This window comes from Podarcis vaucheri, assembly GCF_965113315.1.
Source record: "Podarcis vaucheri genome assembly, chromosome: W".
NCBI lineage: Eukaryota > Metazoa > Chordata > Lepidosauria > Squamata > Lacertidae > Podarcis > Podarcis vaucheri.
Window position 1 is genome coordinate 1,708,212 of NC_138757.1, and position 16,742 is coordinate 1,724,953.

Below are 16,742 nucleotides of genomic sequence, written 5' to 3' on the forward strand. Positions count from 1 at the left end.
CGCGCCTGTCCTGGCTTCTGTCTTAGCCCTGCACAGCCTCTTCGGGCAGGGGAAGCCTTCATCCCGCTGCCCTGAAGAGGCTTGGCGCGGTTATCCCAGAAGCCAGAACAGCCACACGGTATCCCAGAAGCCAGATCCCTCTTGCTGTTCTGGCTTCTGGGATTCAGAATAATTTTTTCTTGTTTTCCTCCTCCCAAAATTAGGTGCGCCCTATGGTCCGGTGCGCCCTATGGAGCGAAAAATACGGTATATACATAAGTAAACAACATATAATTACATGGTTTGAGACTTATTGAATGACAAATCAATATTTCCACGGCATTTCAACTTTAATAGTGGTATAAAACCAGTTGACTATTAACCCGAGGGTATATAGAATTCCACCATTATTAAATTACTAATATATCTAGAGTTTCATGGCTCTATGCCAAAGATACTTTGTTCAGATGGTGAGTCAACATGAGTTGGAGGTTCTTCAAGCAGAAAGGTCAGGTCAAAGAAGAGCTTCAAAATGGAGGGCATTACCCCCACACCATTTTCAATTAGAGTAGGAGAAAAAGGAAAAGCCCCCCTACCCTTCACCATGGCTCTTTATCCACAATTTATTGCTTGGAGGTAGGATATCGCATTATCATGGTTTTGAAAACGGCGCAGTTCATCATTTATCTTTAAGCAGAAAGTAGCTGGGTATATTGTAAAGTGTTGTGTTTTTAATTCCCTTGCTAGCTTGTGAGCAGGAGCAAATAATCGTCTCTTTTCTGCCACCATTGGAGCATAGTCCGGGAAAATAGAAATTATATTTCCCCTCCATTCAAGGGGTTTAGCATTCGACTTTTCCCGGAAAGTTTTAAGGATATAATCTCGCACCCTTGTGCACGCAAATTGAATTATTGTTATATATGTTTCCCCTCTTGCTCTCTTGGTTTTCAGTGGAAAACTTTTAACACCATTTATCTCCACCTTTAAATCCAGCTGTAGCTCCAGCATTTCCGTTAAACAGCTCTCTATATATTCAATTACCTGAATTCCTTCAGGAGGAAGGTTTTTAAGACCTAAAATTTTAAGGTTTTTCCTTCGATATCAGATTCCAACTGGAGTAAGCATTTGTTCATCAGGCTTTATGTTGCAAATGATATTTTCTCCAAGACATTAACACGCTGTTCAAGTTCATGTTAAAACTTGTAGATCTATTCTCATTTGTGATGTATCCCGTTTAATCGCTGACATTTCTGTCTTAAGCTCCCCAGTGTCTTCTTTAATAGACCGTAATAAGTGAATCATCTCATGTGACTCTGACATTATTTGGCCTTCCTGCATTTCCGTTGCTCTTTTGTCAAAGCTTTTCTTTCTTTCTGTGGCTTTTGGGGGAGTTAGAGCTGATGCGTCTCGCTTCGTTTGTTTTGAGACTGTATTATTTTTTTGACATGCTCTTCTAGCCCTCAGCAAGCCCTCCGCGTCTTTTTGACGTTTGATATTGCCCAGCTGCTAAAATGCTGATAAGCTCAGATATAATTGTTCTTAAGTTCCCTCCAAAACCTTCCTCCAGTCCATAAATCCTTAAATAGGTTTTAATCACCTTTAATTTATACTTCTCCTTGCATTCACGCTGCGGAGCTTCTCAGCGTGCCTGCTCACGCCTCCTTCCCAAGACCAGAAGTCCTCAGGACCCCAGCTATGTCACCCCTTGTCTGCAGAGCCGGCAGCCTCTCACCCTTTTTCAAACACCCTCCCTTGTGGAGTGTTCCCTCAGTCTCCTTTCCCCTCTCCTTGGGAGTTCTCCAGGCAGCTGCTGCGGCCGCCCCGGTCTTTGAGCTGCCCCCCTGCCCCAAAGAGAGATGCCTTCTCACACTGCCCCACAGAGGCCTGGGAAGTACCCCCCGGCTAGCTCCAGAGGCACCATTTGCCTGGGGAGCTTGTAGCCAGGGCTGCTGCAACAAACAGCTCTGCAAGCCTATGGGAGGCAGAGATGCGAGGGAGTGAAGGAAAGAGGGATAGAGGCCCATGTTGCTCTCTGCACCCCTGACCATCATCCAAGGCACCCCAGGGTGTCACAGCACATTGTTTGAAATCACTGCAGTAGACCAACATTGTTGTTGTTGTTTTGTCGTTTAGTCGTGTCCGACTCTTCGTGACCCCCTGGACCAGAGCACGCCAGGCACTCCTGTCTTCCGCTGCCTCCCACAGTTTGGTCAAACTCATGTTAGTAGCTTCGAGAACACTGTCCAACCATCTCGTCCTCTGTCGTCCCCTTCTCCTTGTGCCCTCCATCTTTCCCAACATCTGGGTCTTTTCCAGGGAGTCTTCTCTTCTCATGAGGTGGCCAAAGTCTTGGAGTCTCAGCTTCAGGATCTGTCCTTCCAGTGAGCACTCAGGGCTGATTTCCTGAAGAATGGATAGGTTTGATCTTCTTGCAGTCCATGGGACTCTCAAGAGTCTCCTCCAGCACCAGAATTTAAAAGCATCAATTCTTTGGCAATCAGCCTTCTTTATGGTCCAGCTCTCACTTCCATACATCACTACTGGGAAAACCATAGCTTTAACTATACGGACCTTTGTTGGCAAGGTGATGTCTCTGCTTTTTAAGATGCTGTCTAGGTTTGTCATTGCTTTTCTCCCCAGAAGCAGGCATCTTTTAATTTCATGTCTGCTGTCACCATCTGCAGTGATCATGGAGCCCAAGAAAGTAAAATCTCTCACTGCCTCCATTTCTTCCCCATCTATTTGCCAGGAGGTGATGGGCCCAGTGGCCATGATCTTCGTTTTTTTGATGTTGAGCTTCAGACCATATTTTGCGCTCTCCTCTTTCACCCTCATTAAAAGGTTCTTTAATTCCTCTTCACTTTCTGCCATCAAGGTTGTGTCATCTGCATATCTGAGGTTGTTGATATTTCTTCCGGCAATCTCATCCAGCCCAGCCTTTCGCATGATGAATTCTGCATATAAGTTAAATAAGCAGGGAGACAATATACAGCCTTGTCGTACTCCTTTCCCAATTTTGAACCAATCAGTTGTTCCATATCCAGTTCTAACTGTAGCTTCTTGTCCCACATAGAGATTTCTCAGGAGACAGATGAGGTGATCAGGCACTCCCATTTCTTTAAGAACTTGCCATAGTTTGCTGTGGTCGACACAGTCAAAGGCTTTTGCATAGTCAATGAAGCAGAAGTAGATGTCTTTCTGGAACTCTCTAGCTTTCTCCATAATCCAGCGCATGTTTGCAATTTGGTCTCTGGTTCCTCTGCTCCTTCTAAATCCAGCTTGCACTTCTGGGAGTTCTCGATCCACATACTGCTTGAGCCTTCCTTGTAGAATTTTAAGCATAACCTTGCTAGCGTGTGAAATGAGTGCAATTGTGCGGTAGTTGGAGCATTCTTTGGCACTGCCCTTCTTTGGGATTGGGATGTAGACTGATCTTCTCCAATCCTCTGGCCACTGCTGAGTTTTCCAAACTTGCTGGCATATTGAGTGTAGCATCTTAACACCCCTTCATGGATCACAGACCAACATAGAAGCAGATAGAAACAGTAGATAAAAACACATAAAACATGTAAATCAAGCCCTTTGTTTTAGACCTGTGGGGCACATACCATCCTCTGACGTATGTAAGGAGCAGTAAGGAGATATTGAACTGCCTTGTGTGTCCTGGGAATTTGTGTATGATTGGCAGAATAAAACTAACACGTATGTTTGTGTAATACTGGCAGTGGAGGAAAACATGGTCAATTGTTTCTATGTGTCCAGAACTGCAGGGGCATTTTCTCTCCTCATAAGGTGTCAGAGTGAAAGCTCTTCGCTGTTTTGGTATTTCAAGATTGGTTAAATATGCTATTGGATGAGGCGTTCCCAAAGCAAAGGAAGGATTAGACTCTGATAATAAAATACACACAGAGGCTTGAACCAGCAAGACTCTGGGAGGAGTGTGTATCTCACCGTTTTTTATTTATTTAAAATTTATTTATTTTTTAATTTTAATTTTTTTTGTAAGAAGAGTTTAAGATAGTAGAGGCTAAGGTAGCAGGGGTACTGTGTTCTCTTCATGTTCATGTATGTGTTCTTGTATCACATAACGATGTCTAGCAGATATTCCTAAAGGAGAGCGTAACATCCTCTGCCTATTCTTTTCTAAAATTGAGCAACGAGGCAGGACCCATGTCAGTCTGCTGAGGCAGCACTGAGTATCAGATAAATTTGCAGGAATGTAATTATAACTTCTTTGATTACACGTGAAAAACCAGCTATCTGGTAAGCGTACATGAGCATAATTAAAAGTAATCTGTTGAACACGTGAGCAAGTCCAAGTTGGCCTTCCTGTGTCCAGACAGCGAGTTGCTTTCTCACTGCAATTCACAATCTGAGCACAAGAGGTGTCTGGTGGCAGTGGCGTAGCGTGGGGGGTGCCAGGGGTGCCGGCCGCACCGGGCGCAACATTTTGGGGGGCGTGTTTGGCCGGCCCTCCTCGAAGAAGCAGGAACCCCACTGTCCTCGGACCTCCTCCGAAGCCTGGCGGTGGGGCGGAGAGACCTGCTCCCTGCACCAGCCTTCGGATGGCTGTCCTGAAGACTTGTGGTGGGAGCAGTGGCATAGCGTGGGGGGTGCAGGGGGGCGCAACATCTGGGGGGGCGCGGAAGAGACTCGAGTGCTAAAATCCACGGGTTAGGGGGCGCAAATTACTTGCCTTGCCCTGGGTGCTGAGAACCCACGCTACGCCACTGTCTGGTGGTGCTGCAACTCTAGGTGTGTATAACAATATTGCATCCAGAGGTAACTTTTGTGTCACTGTTCCCCAATCATGGAGATTAGTATAACCAATGATATCTTTAGAAAGGCAGCCAGAAAACCACTTTCCCATGTTTGTGGCATGTGCCATATGGAAAGGCTGTGTACAAACAGGGAGTATACAATTTCCTAAGGTAGTGTGCATATCATGTTTCACTCAGACAAAAATGAGAGACGTTAGCCACTTTAGCTAAACGCATCCACCAGTTATAGCTACGACTAGAAGAAGTTTCAGGGGGAAGATAGATACATTGAGTACTAAGGTATCAAGAAAACAAATAATATGCGTGTTAAAATCAGCATAGAGTTCATATTTAGCTGAGTAATCAAGGCTATGAAAAAAGTCTCCGATTCCGCTGGAACATCATGATGCTGAAATTGTGTCCTGGCATCAGAGGTCAAGGTCTTCAGCATTCCCCATGTCACCTTCGGGCATCCCTCAGCCTTTCAAGGATGAGGACGGGTGCGATGGACTTTCGCATGGGGTTGCTGAGCCTGTAGAGGCGGAGGCGGGGTCATGATCCTTGCAAAGTCCAGAATGGGGTTCTGCAGGCCTTGGTACCAGCGCATGTCTGGGCCGATAGGGATAGATACAGTGACTTGGAATCCACACAGGACCTGAGGAAGTAAGAACAGTAGGGTATCCCTGCCCCCAGGTAATCAAAGGAATGGGTCCCTCTCACTACGGGTTGGGGAGCTGCTGGTACGTCACTAGAGGGTGTTCCAGAGGTACCTCTTTCCTACAATGGCATTTCATAGGAGAAAATTTATTAAGAAAGGAAACAGTTAATTGATTTAAGGTAAAGTTAACAGGAGTTAAAGCGCATGAAGGACATCCACCAACAATATCCTTAGCTCGTGTCAGAGGAATGGAAAAAATGTTTTATGCAGCTGCTTAGCTCCCTGGTGAAAAAATGTATGGCTGTCAATTGCATTAGAAAATAATGGTCAGAGAGATTTCAGAGCAGAATCAGCATGTTGATTACCTTCTGAAAGTGCTTCTTTGCATCCTGTATGGGAGCAAACGTGAGAGTAAACATGAGCAGCATAGAAAGGCATAGTTCTATTTGTCAAGAGATATTTCAGTGTCAAGAACAAAGAGAGTAGATTAAAATCTAGCATCGGAGAAAGATCGGAATTAGCCAAATGTGATAAAAAGATATCCCACTTCACACAAAATCACAAAATGCAGTGGACGTGTAGGCTGGTCTCTGTCAGTTTTCTGATTAGCTGCAAAAAAAAAAATGCCAGTTATTTTCAGAGTCCTTATATGTTAAAACGCTCTAAAGGTGTTGAATAGGAACCTGTTTGAATCAAAACCAGACCCGAATCTTTCAGGAGGGTTAAAATAAACTATCCCAAATATAATCAGGAAATGCAAACTGATAGGGAAGAGAAGAACTCATTAAGGATTCGTGTTCCTGTTTAGAAAAAGGCAAATAACAAGCAGCAATATCAAATCCAGTGTTAGGCAATTTAGAGTGTAGCCACTCTAAAATCACTATTCTGTCAGCAGTGTCTGGGGGGAAAAGGAGTCCTGTAGGTGAAAACATTGTATTTAAGGAAAATCACGTGTATGAAGTGACCCCCAAAACTCTGCAACTCCTGTAAAGTAAATTCATTAGGAATTTTAAGTTCAGGGAGGAAAGGAGAAAAAAGTCTGCAAATAAGCGATGAAGAATGAGTCTCACTGTCTGAGGTGGAATCAGACCTGTATGCTATGTCTTAATTTTATAAACCACCATAGGGAACTGGAACTGAAAAGTAGCAAGTTCTGCTGTCAGTAGATTCAAACCAGCACTGCCCTTAGCGGCATGGCGCAGATTTGTCACAGGAGACTGTGTGTTAAAAGCAAGTGTGTTAGAAGAGCCAGCTATTGCTTCTAATTTAGCTTCAGTAAAAGACTGACAATCAGCTGGCACAACAGTCTGTGTTCTCCCATTTAGACTCAGGCTGGAAGGCCACCGGTCGTGGCATTGCCTGTCTTTAGCAGGGTGAGCTGAAGGAGACAAAGCTGCTGCTAGGAGGGCAGATTTGTGAGTCTCGGTGTCAATATTCTGGCAAGGCTTACTCATTTGAGCAATCTCTGTTTCTGACTTCTGGTACATCACTTTAAGAGAAGTCTTGCAATCAGCATTTTCATAAGCCAATTGTTTCATTGAAATTTCAGAGGCTTCAAGGTTTGGAATTAAAGTACTGGCTGCTCTTAGCCCATCAAGAATGCCATCCAAGCCATTTTCTGCCACACTTCGCATCAATTTGTTAAAAACTGAGAAGGGCAATGATTCATGGGCTCTCTGTCCCTGTGCATTCTGAGCAAGAGGACAGACTGCTAATAATGGCAATGTAACAGCTTCTTCACTGCTTCCTTCTGCCATAATTTGGAATAGTCAATTTTTGCACTGTAGTCTGAGCCCTTTATGGAGCATTGCCCACTAAATAAGTAGGTGACATGGCATTTACAGTCGACCCAGGCAAATGAAGGTGCCGATGGCAATGGAATTACCTTTGGCATGACCTCAGAGAGAGGCTGAGATGGGAGGAACAATATTACAGCATTTTTAAAGGCAGCTAGGGTGACAGCAGCCACGAAATTAAAAGACGCCTGCTTCTTGGGAGAAAAGCAATGACAAACCTAGACAGCATCTTAAAAAGCAGAGACATCACCTTGCCGACAAAGGTCCGTGTCAGGGAACTGCCATCAGTACCGGAGGGGGAGCGCAAAAACCAGAGGGATTCCAGAGAGCGTCCAGGGATCGGGAGAAGCAGCCCATCTTCTGGGGAAGAGAATCAGCGTAGCACCAGTGGAGAAGGGGGGCAGATGGGGGAATCGGCGAGGCGGTCCCATGACTCCTTGCTGGGGACCAGCGGGGAGAGTAGGGGTCCTCCGTTGCCCACGCCCTCCTTGCGCAGAAGGCTTTCGCGCAGAGAGGGTAGGCGGAGACTAGGCGTCAAAGAGCTTCTTTGCTGGAAGAAGTTTAAGAAACGCCCACTGACAAGATTCTGCCAGTGACTGAGTCAGCCACGGGTGAGTGGCTGTGCGGACAGGAAAGGTTCACTCAGGCAACCCAGCCAGGTGTTTGCACTCAGCCAGGGAGATAGGCACCTGCTTACGCACGAGCAACCCCTAGAACCATAACAGCAATCCGTGAGTCCCTGACGTTGCTTGTGCGCAGCCCGGGGGAGGCAGCATGATGAGCCAGACAGGACCAGCCAGAGAGACAGAGCAAGAAGCCATGGTGCGAGGTCTGGTCGAGAGGAATCGAGACCTGGAGGCACATGTCGCTACCCTGTCAGCGCGGCTGGAGGAGAGACAGGTTCAGGATGCACAGGTCAGAGCCACCCCGATAGGGAGGAAGGTCCCGGGGCTGGTAAATAAGTTTGGAGGAAAGCCCCAAGACTACAATGCTTTCCGAACGGAAATTCAATACGCTTTGGAATTGCAGAAAAATGACTTTGCTGATGACGGGGAGGGGGTGGCGTACATTATTGGACATCTGCAGGATGGGGTGCGCGAATGGATCAGGCCCTTGATGGCAACGGGGAATGATGCATTAAAAGATCTTAACAAACTAATAAAAAATTGTTGTTGCTTTAAAAAAAATTAAAACAGAACTCCACTCTGGACTTGTGTAGGCCTTTTCGTCTCCTGAAGATGTTCTGCAAGGCAGCAGAGGTTTAGGATCAGAGTTTTCCTTCTCCTAGATGGGCTACCTTCCCAGGTTGACGAGCCCCATCTGACCCTCACTTCCCTCTACAGCACATGCAGAAATTGCCTTCTTGACCATTGGACCTACTATTTGTCTTGTCCGCTCAATCTGTTGCAGCCTGTCTTTGCATGCAAGGGAAGTCCCTTACTCACTCTGGGTTTGAGACCCATCAACTACCCTTACCTCATTTAGCTGGCCAGTGAAAGCCAGCTCCGTATTGCTCTCCTTTACTTTGGATCACATCAGCACTTTACATTCTTGGCACAATTTGAATTCCAACAGATATTGGGGAAGTTGAAGTCTCCCATGACTACTATATGGCGGCCAAGAGGGCCAAAATGGAGCCCGGCACACTTTCGCTACGCACGCAGCTGCCTGTGCCGATCACGGAAACGTCCTCCTGCCTCTTTGGCCGGTTTAGCAGAGCGAACACAGCGGTCAGAAGCGATTGCAGTGTGTGGGTAATAAATCAGAACACACACAAGGCGTTCTCTTATCGTCTTCAGCCTTTAACCGTGTAGCATAACATCGTAAATTTCACCCGGCGACAGCTCGCACATCTTTCCTCTCGCAGAGCGTACGAGAATGAACACACACAGAGAAAACCACTCCCGTATGTGTAGCGTAGCCACGCCTCAAGATGTGAGACGTCACTCAGAACTCTTAACCCTGTAAGTTCTGAAACCCTTCACATACTATACCTCTCTACCTCTCTTTTTAATTGGAACCAGTGAAGGCAGTGAATGTCCTGTGTGAGTGTCTGGAGGCGGCTGGAGGATGGATGGCAGCTAACAGATTAAGGTTGAATCCTGACAAGACAGAAGTACTGTTTTGGGGAGGCAAGGAGCAGGCGGGTGTGGGGGACTTTCTGGTCTTGAACAGGGTAACCGTGCCCCTGAAGGACTAGGTGCGCAGCCTGGGAGTCTTTTACTTTTTCATCCTTAACCTCCCATTCCAATAATGTTCCATACATTCTAGAGATCACCTTGTTCTTATTTTGTAATAACTCTGTCTAGTAATGAGATTTCATTTTTAAAACCGTTTTTCTTGTCTGCCTCAAACACTTCATTTAGTTGGTGATACTGAATCCACCCTGTTAGGTGATGTCTTATTTCCTTGTACTCTTTTAATATCAAATTACTATCTTTTTCTTTTAGTAAATCCTTATATGTAGCCCAATTTAATTCCATGTTTTTCTTTTTTACCGTTATCGCTTCTAAGGGTGAAATCCACCAGGGTGTCTTAGGCTCCAGTAATTCTTTGTATTTTACCCATACTCTATATATCAATTTTCTTATGATAGTATTAAGAAATCCCCTGTGGACCTTCACCTTTTTGTATCCTAAATACTCATGCCACCCATAGCAGTTATTAAACCCTTCTAGGTCTAATAAGTCCCCGTCTTGTAATATTATCCACTCTTTTAAGTCTCTGACCCACTCTTAAACCTTTAATTTTCTGATTACATCTTATTATTTATGCTAATACTTCTAAAATAATCATTGTTTAATAAAGATACTGGTCTGAAATTCTTTGGGTATGGGGTTCCTTGATCCTGTTTGGGGATTAGTGTTATATATGCTTTTTCCCATGAAGATGGAATTTCTTCCCCTTGAAGAATTCGGTTCATTACCTCCATCAATGGCAATGCCAATGTTCCTTGGAATACTTTGTAATACACCAAGGATAGTCCATCAGGTCCTGGCGATTTCCCTAATTTGGCTTGGGTCACTGCCGTATTGCTTACATGTGATGGTTTGTGTATGCTATTCGCAATAAGCACCCTCTGCTCACTCAGAGAGGTATTTACAGTTCTTTATTTTGCATGTGTAAAAGCAGCACAGTACAATCATGCATCCGAATCGTCTGGTTCAGATTCGGGGAGTGGTCTTCTCCTGCTTCTCCTCCAACAGAAGAGGCGGCTGGAATGTTCATGGGACGTCTCTGATCCCTGCGCTTTAACCCTCTCCTTTCCTGTGCCGAAGGCACAGGCATAGGCTCCCCGTCTGTACCTGAGCTCCCTGTGCGGTGCTGGGGCTCTGCTTCAGCATCGGAGAGCCTTGCCTCCTCCTGGCTCTCCCCCTCTTCCCCTTCCGTCATCTCCCCATCGTTTCCTTCTGACTGTTCCCGCTCTGACTCTTTTCTTCCCCGACTCCAAGGCGTCCCTTGCCAGTCCCGTGACATTCCATTCCATCAGAGTTTGTTCTCTCAGTGTACCAGGACACTGGGCACACATAACTTCTTGGTTAAAAATAATGTTTTTTCTCTGTTAGAATAGGTTAGTCAAAGTTCATACACAGATGATAAAACTAATACAGCATATGGAGTCCTAAAGGCTCAAAATGGATCCTGACAAGATGAAGGAAAATGGAAATTTCTCCTTCACGTAAACTATATCTTAGTGTTAAATTTGAAGCAGGCATTTGAGCAGAACCTGGGTCTCAGTTTAAGTTTGAGAATAATTTAAGTGCTCCTTGTGACAGATTACATTGTAAGACCATAATCATTCCCATAGCCTCGGGACTCCAAGTCAGTGAGGAAATAACACTGAGCTTAATTACATTTTATTCTGTTCTTTTCTGCCCGCCCCGCCCCCCCATCTCGAGCTTTCAGAATAGTGTGTACTACACATTTAAATAAGTAGCTAATGGTTTAAACCTGTCATGGACTGGCTGGATGCGGGGGAGTGGTGGGAGGTGCCAGCTGGAGAACCCCCAAGGGATCCTCCAGGGGAAGAAGGCTCAGAGCCAGGGGACTGATGGTGGGATGCTGAAGAGTGGCCAGAGGAAGAAGAGGGAGTGGACTGGGGGTAGGTGGTGTTGGAAGCTGAAGAGGTAACAGGGTTTAGTGAACAGGAAGAAGCTGGGGCAGAAAGTCATAATTCAGAGGCTGGAGAGGAAGGGGGCCAGTAGACCAAGAAGAGGCAGGCTGCTGAAGGACTAAGGAGTGTCTCCCTTCTATGACCAGCTCCGCTCCCCTGGCCTCCCAGAACATGCAGAGAAATGAAAAGAGCAGAGGAGAGATTGGCTGCGTGCAGACGTAGTCTCCGACTGCTTGGAAAAACCCCTGGAGAGGAGAGACCATAGGCAGCTGTGGGAGGGCAGGGACCTTCAGTCCTTGCAACTTCTGCATTGGGCCAAGACCTACTGGGAAGAGTTGCTGGGATCACTAGGCCTGCACTGTTTTTGCTTCTTTGAATAAAAAGTTAACTTCACTGACACCAGTGTTTTTTTATTGCTGACCTTCACATGGCTGGCTCCTGACAAAACCCTTGGCTTTCTTAATATTTTTGAAGGACTAAATCTGAGCCCATGTCGGACTATGGAGATGAATTTGTCACTTGCAGCCAACTGGCGTATGACTACCACATTGAAAAGCCCCACAAGGTAACTTGCTTGTTGATCTGTCTTACTGTCTTCTTCCATGCTTGAAACATGGCTATGTGGACGGTTCTGGATTATAGTTATAGAGAAGTATCAAATCACATCTGTCCTCTAGAACAGAAGCAGTTTCCCTCCTCCATGTTTGTTTGAAGGGTGGTTTTTTATTGGCGACAGAATTCACCCCCTTGAAAACCTTGTCTTTTTTTCATTTTTTAAAAAAATGTTTCTAGCCTTGTTGGCTGGCAATACCCCCCCCCCTGCAAAAAAAAAGATCACTATATAGTGACTAGTATAGGGACTCCCATAATTTCTGATTGTTGGCCATGCTAGCTGGGGCTGGTGGAATTTGAAGTCCAGCAACACTTGAAGGATGACAAATCCCCCTTTCCCATCCTAGTGAAATCCTTGAAGTGAGGCGGGTTGTTGTTGGATATGCAAAGCAGGAAAGTTGAGAACATGCTGCTAAACATTGACTTCCTGTTTCCTGTTTCAGGATACCATTTGTCCTGATTACTGCCTCTACTTGTACAAAGATATGCAGACTCTGACCGACCTGTTACATTCTGACATCGGCCAAGACATGCAGTTGCACAACAGCACTTTTTTATGGTTCATCCCTTTTATCCACTCCCTTATGGACCTGAAGGACCTGGGGATTGCCTACAGCATAGTGGTCATTCATCACCTGTGTTTGGAAATCCAAAATGTCCTCAGTGGCACTGTTGAGACTTGTGACAAAGTGTCTGAGTTCTTCATCTGGATCTTGGTGACTGTTGTTGAGTGCAGCCTTAAGAAAAATTGCCTTCATTTTCTGTGGATCAGCTCAGAAATGTGGGTGTGGATAGTGGTGAAATGTGTCATGCTTCCAAGTACGGTGTTCATGCCTGGCATTGAGAGAAGAGTAGTCAGGAATAGCTTAAGAAGTACAGTGACATCACCATCTTGGGAACCTGAGCCCATACAATTTGCCTGCATGAAACTGATCCGCAACATCCTGAAGGAAGGGTATCAGGTTGTGCAGTCACCCACTTGTAAGCAGTTCCTTGATGAACTCAACTTGCTTCGCCGTAGCCACAAGCACTGGGAGCTGAGTTCCCAGCAGGCTCTAGAATTACAGAACACTCTGAAGGAGATCATATGGAGCATCATGAGCAAATCGTTAAATCCTTCCTCCCTTGTGAAGAGCCCTCCTGTTTTTGTAACTTCACCTACTTTCCTGATGAACCACAAAAGGCAGGAAGACAGGTGTCCAATGAATATGGACAATGAGCACCTACCCTGCTTGTCTGCGTTAGCAAAAAGACACATGGATGCCCAGAAAAATGTGGTGTCTCATCAATGGCCAGGGGTCCAAAACAAGCAAGATCCCTTCTACAAAAGCTTTGGCCTCGGTTTTCAAGACCTGGAGACCAAAGACTTCAGCACAAAGGAGAAGCCCAGTTCTTCCAGATCTCTTACAGAAAAGAATGGTAACAGCAGCAGTGCTTTGGAGAGAAAGGTTGGTCTAAATGACATTACAAGCAAAATCAGATCTCTGAAACCAGACAGCACCCTGCAATTAAAACTGTTACCTGAAAGCAGTAGGAGAGGAAATACCAATCTGGAGCCAGGAACAGAAAAGCTGCAGTTGGTCAGAGACAGAACAAAGAGCCAGGAAGGGCAGAGGAGTGAAATGATTGTAGCCAGAGGCAGCACATCAGACACATTGCCTTGCAAATCAGAGGCAAGCTCAGGCAAGGCCTCTGTTGTGTGTGCTAAAGGAACCAGTTTGCCCATTGACTCTAGCCAGGAAAGCATCATCCGTCACCAAAAATGCATTAAGAGGAAAGCTAAAGGCGCTGTTAAAACTTTGTCTGCCCGAGAGAGCAACAAGTTGTCTGCTGGTGCAGATGATTCCCCAAACCAAGTCATTATTTCTGACGCTTCTTCAGATGAGGATGAAAACAAAATGAAAGCTGGTAGAGAGAGCAGGAAAGGGCAAGTGGACGTGTGCCTTGAGAAGAAATTCAGTGCCCCAGAGCAAGAGCCATTGACTACTCCAGACCTCATACATCATACAGCAGCTCGTGAAGGCCACATCGGCAAGGGAAATGCAGTGGTATGCTCAAATTTCACAGGGATATGTGCTGGCAATGGAAGCTGTTCCAGGTGCACAGATCCAGTTCTGCCCAGTACATCAGCATCTGCCAGTCCTTCAGGGTCAGCACCTGCTGTCAAAGAATCCACTATTCAGCCAGGGAAGAGCTCTGCAGAATATGGGCAGGTTAAAACAGCTAGAGAAAGTCCCAAGGGAAGCATCAAGCCAAGCATGCACAGTAAAAAACCACTGCTGGCAAAACTGGCAAGATCTACTCCTGCTCTGGTCCCACCCAACGAAATCCAACATATGCCAGCCCCAACCTTAGTGACAGAAAAACATGGCCTATCAGAGAAAGTCCAAAGAGCAGCCGAACTTGCTCAGTGCACACAGGACAGTCTTGCTGAGTTGTGCAGTTACAGGGAAATTGTTGGCGAGGTGGATGTTCCCCAGGAAAGGACATCACAATTAGTAAATGCTCAGCAACTAACTACTAGAAATAAGAACAATTTTGCCTGCCAAAAACGTCAGCTCTATAGGCAGACAAACCCCAAAGAGAGAGAGAATTGTCAGTGTACTCACGGAGAAACTCAGGAGGCGCAGCCAGCCAAAAAACCCAAGGCGGCAGAGCTAAGACCTGTGCAGTCTGCCAGTATGGTGGGGGTGGAAAATCAGAAGGAAAGTTCTGCTGGAGCTAGTAAAACCAATCATTTGACCTTTCCAGATCCCTCCTCTAGCCCATGTGACGAGGATGTGGCTTTGAAAAAGAGAGAGCCCCAATTGAATGAGAACAAAGATGGTGACGGCTTCTTTCTTACACAGTTGGATCCAGTGGACATGGAACTGTGTTCACAAATAGAAGATGGCAGTTACCTCTCAAACATGGAAGTCAATATATCTGCAAACCCACTGCAGGGTAGTGATGATGACTTGCAGTTCAAGACCCCGACGCTGAGCAGCATTCTCCAGCCTCGGATTTCAAACAACACCCCTCAGTTGCTGAATGTGCAAAATAACCATATTGTCATGGCGCTGCCCACCCCCAGAGCTGGTTCTTGGAACAAAGTGCACCAACCCTTTGCACAAGCAAACATTGTGAATGCCCAGCAGAGAGACCATGGGATTTTCACCAGAGAGGTGCTGAAGTGGAACTATGACATGTTTGCAAACTTTAAACTGTTTGGGCCACCAAGCCATCTCCTTCAGTCTATTGTTGCCCCTGTCACAGCCAAGTTTGAGGGTTACAATGACTACTTCAATACTTTCTTCCCCTTAATGATGCTAAATGCATTTGAAACGGTAAGCTGGCAACAGACCACCTCATTTTTCTCTTTCCTCCTCAAAGGAAATCCTCCCACTAGCTGCAATTAAACTAACTAACTCTCTCTCTCTCTCTCTCTCTCTCAATTTCAAAAGTTGACAAGTTGACACATGTTTCCAAATACACTTCAACTTCCCCGCCCCCCTCCATGGTTTCCTCCGTAATTTTTAAATTTGCTGCATATTATCAATATTCTATACCTTGTCTTTCCCACACTGTACTCAACAACAAATATTCAGTTGCTGTTCTTCATTCAAATCCTACCTACGTTTTAACATGTTTACAATAATTCTTTAAATAGTCAACAAAAGGTTTCCACTCCTCCTTAAAACCTACCTCTTCTTGATCTCTAATTTCCATAGTTAAGTTTGCCAATTCGGCATATTCTGTCAGTTTAAACTGCCACTCTTCTTTAGTAGGTGTTTCCTGATTTCGCCATTTTTGTGCATAGAGTACCGTATTTTTTGCTCTATTAGACTCACTTTTTCCCTCCTAAAAAGTAAGGGGAAATGTGTGTGCGTCTTACGGAGTGAATGCAGGCTGCACAGCTACCCCAGAAGCCAGAACAGCAAGAGGGATTACTGCTTTCACTGCGCAGCGATCCCTCTTGCTGTTCTGGCTTCTGAGATTCAGAATATTATTTTACTTATTTTTCTCCTCCAAAAACTAGGTGCGTCTTGTGGCCTGGTGCGTCTTATAGAGCGAAAAATACGGTACTCTTGCTGCTGTTGTAGCATACAATTGGTTCATCTGTCTTCTTGAAACAGCTGACCCAATTATCCCTAAGAGAAATGCCTTGGAGTTTTTTGGGAGCATCACCTTATGTAATTTTTTAACCTCATTATAAACCATCTCCCAAAAACTCTTAGCCACTTTACATGTCCACCACATATGGTAAAAAGTGTCTTCTGCTTCTTTACATTTCCAACATAAGCCTGACTCTGATTTGTACATTTTTGCTAGCTTACTCGGTGCCAAGTACCATCTGTGAGTCATTTTCATAAAGTTTTCTTTCAAAACATAACACACTGAGAATTTTATATTCAATTTCTACAGTTTTTCCTATGCCTTCGTCTCTATATTGTGCCCACATCGCTAGTTCAGTGGATCATAGTAGATTTATCTATTTCAATCTTTAGTTTCTCATCCTAAAAGCCTCTTATACACCTTTGAAAATAGTTTTTCTCTGTTCTCTAATAACTCTTTTTCAAACTGAGAGCTTTGATTAATAAACCCATGCTTCTTACCTTGTTTAAATAGTATTGCAACCAATTGATCAACCAATCCTTTTTATCCTTTAACTTCTTAAGCAGGCATAGGCAAACTCAGCCCTCCAGATGTTTTGGGACTACAATTCCCATCATCCCTAGCTAACAGGACCAGTGGTCAGGGATGATGGGAGTTGTAGTCCCAAAACAGCTGGAGGGCCGAGTTTGCCTATGCCTGTTCTTATGCATCACACCCTCTTCTGTGAG

The 16,742-nt window shown here is 45.2% G+C and overlaps 1 protein-coding gene across 3 annotated transcripts in view; it reads left to right on the forward strand.

Moving 5' to 3' along the window:
* LOC309523293 (putative helicase senataxin) overlaps positions 1–16,742 on the forward strand; it is a 314,428-nt gene that overhangs the window by 140,437 nt on the left and 157,249 nt on the right. For all 3 annotated transcript variants that reach the window (XM_082207068.1, XM_082207067.1, XM_082207069.1), the window contains 2 exons: positions 11,782–11,872; positions 12,363–15,245. In XM_082207068.1, coding sequence (XP_082063194.1) covers positions 11,782–11,872; positions 12,363–15,245 — 2,974 coding nt within the window. The remainder of the gene's footprint in view (positions 1–11,781; positions 11,873–12,362; positions 15,246–16,742) is intronic.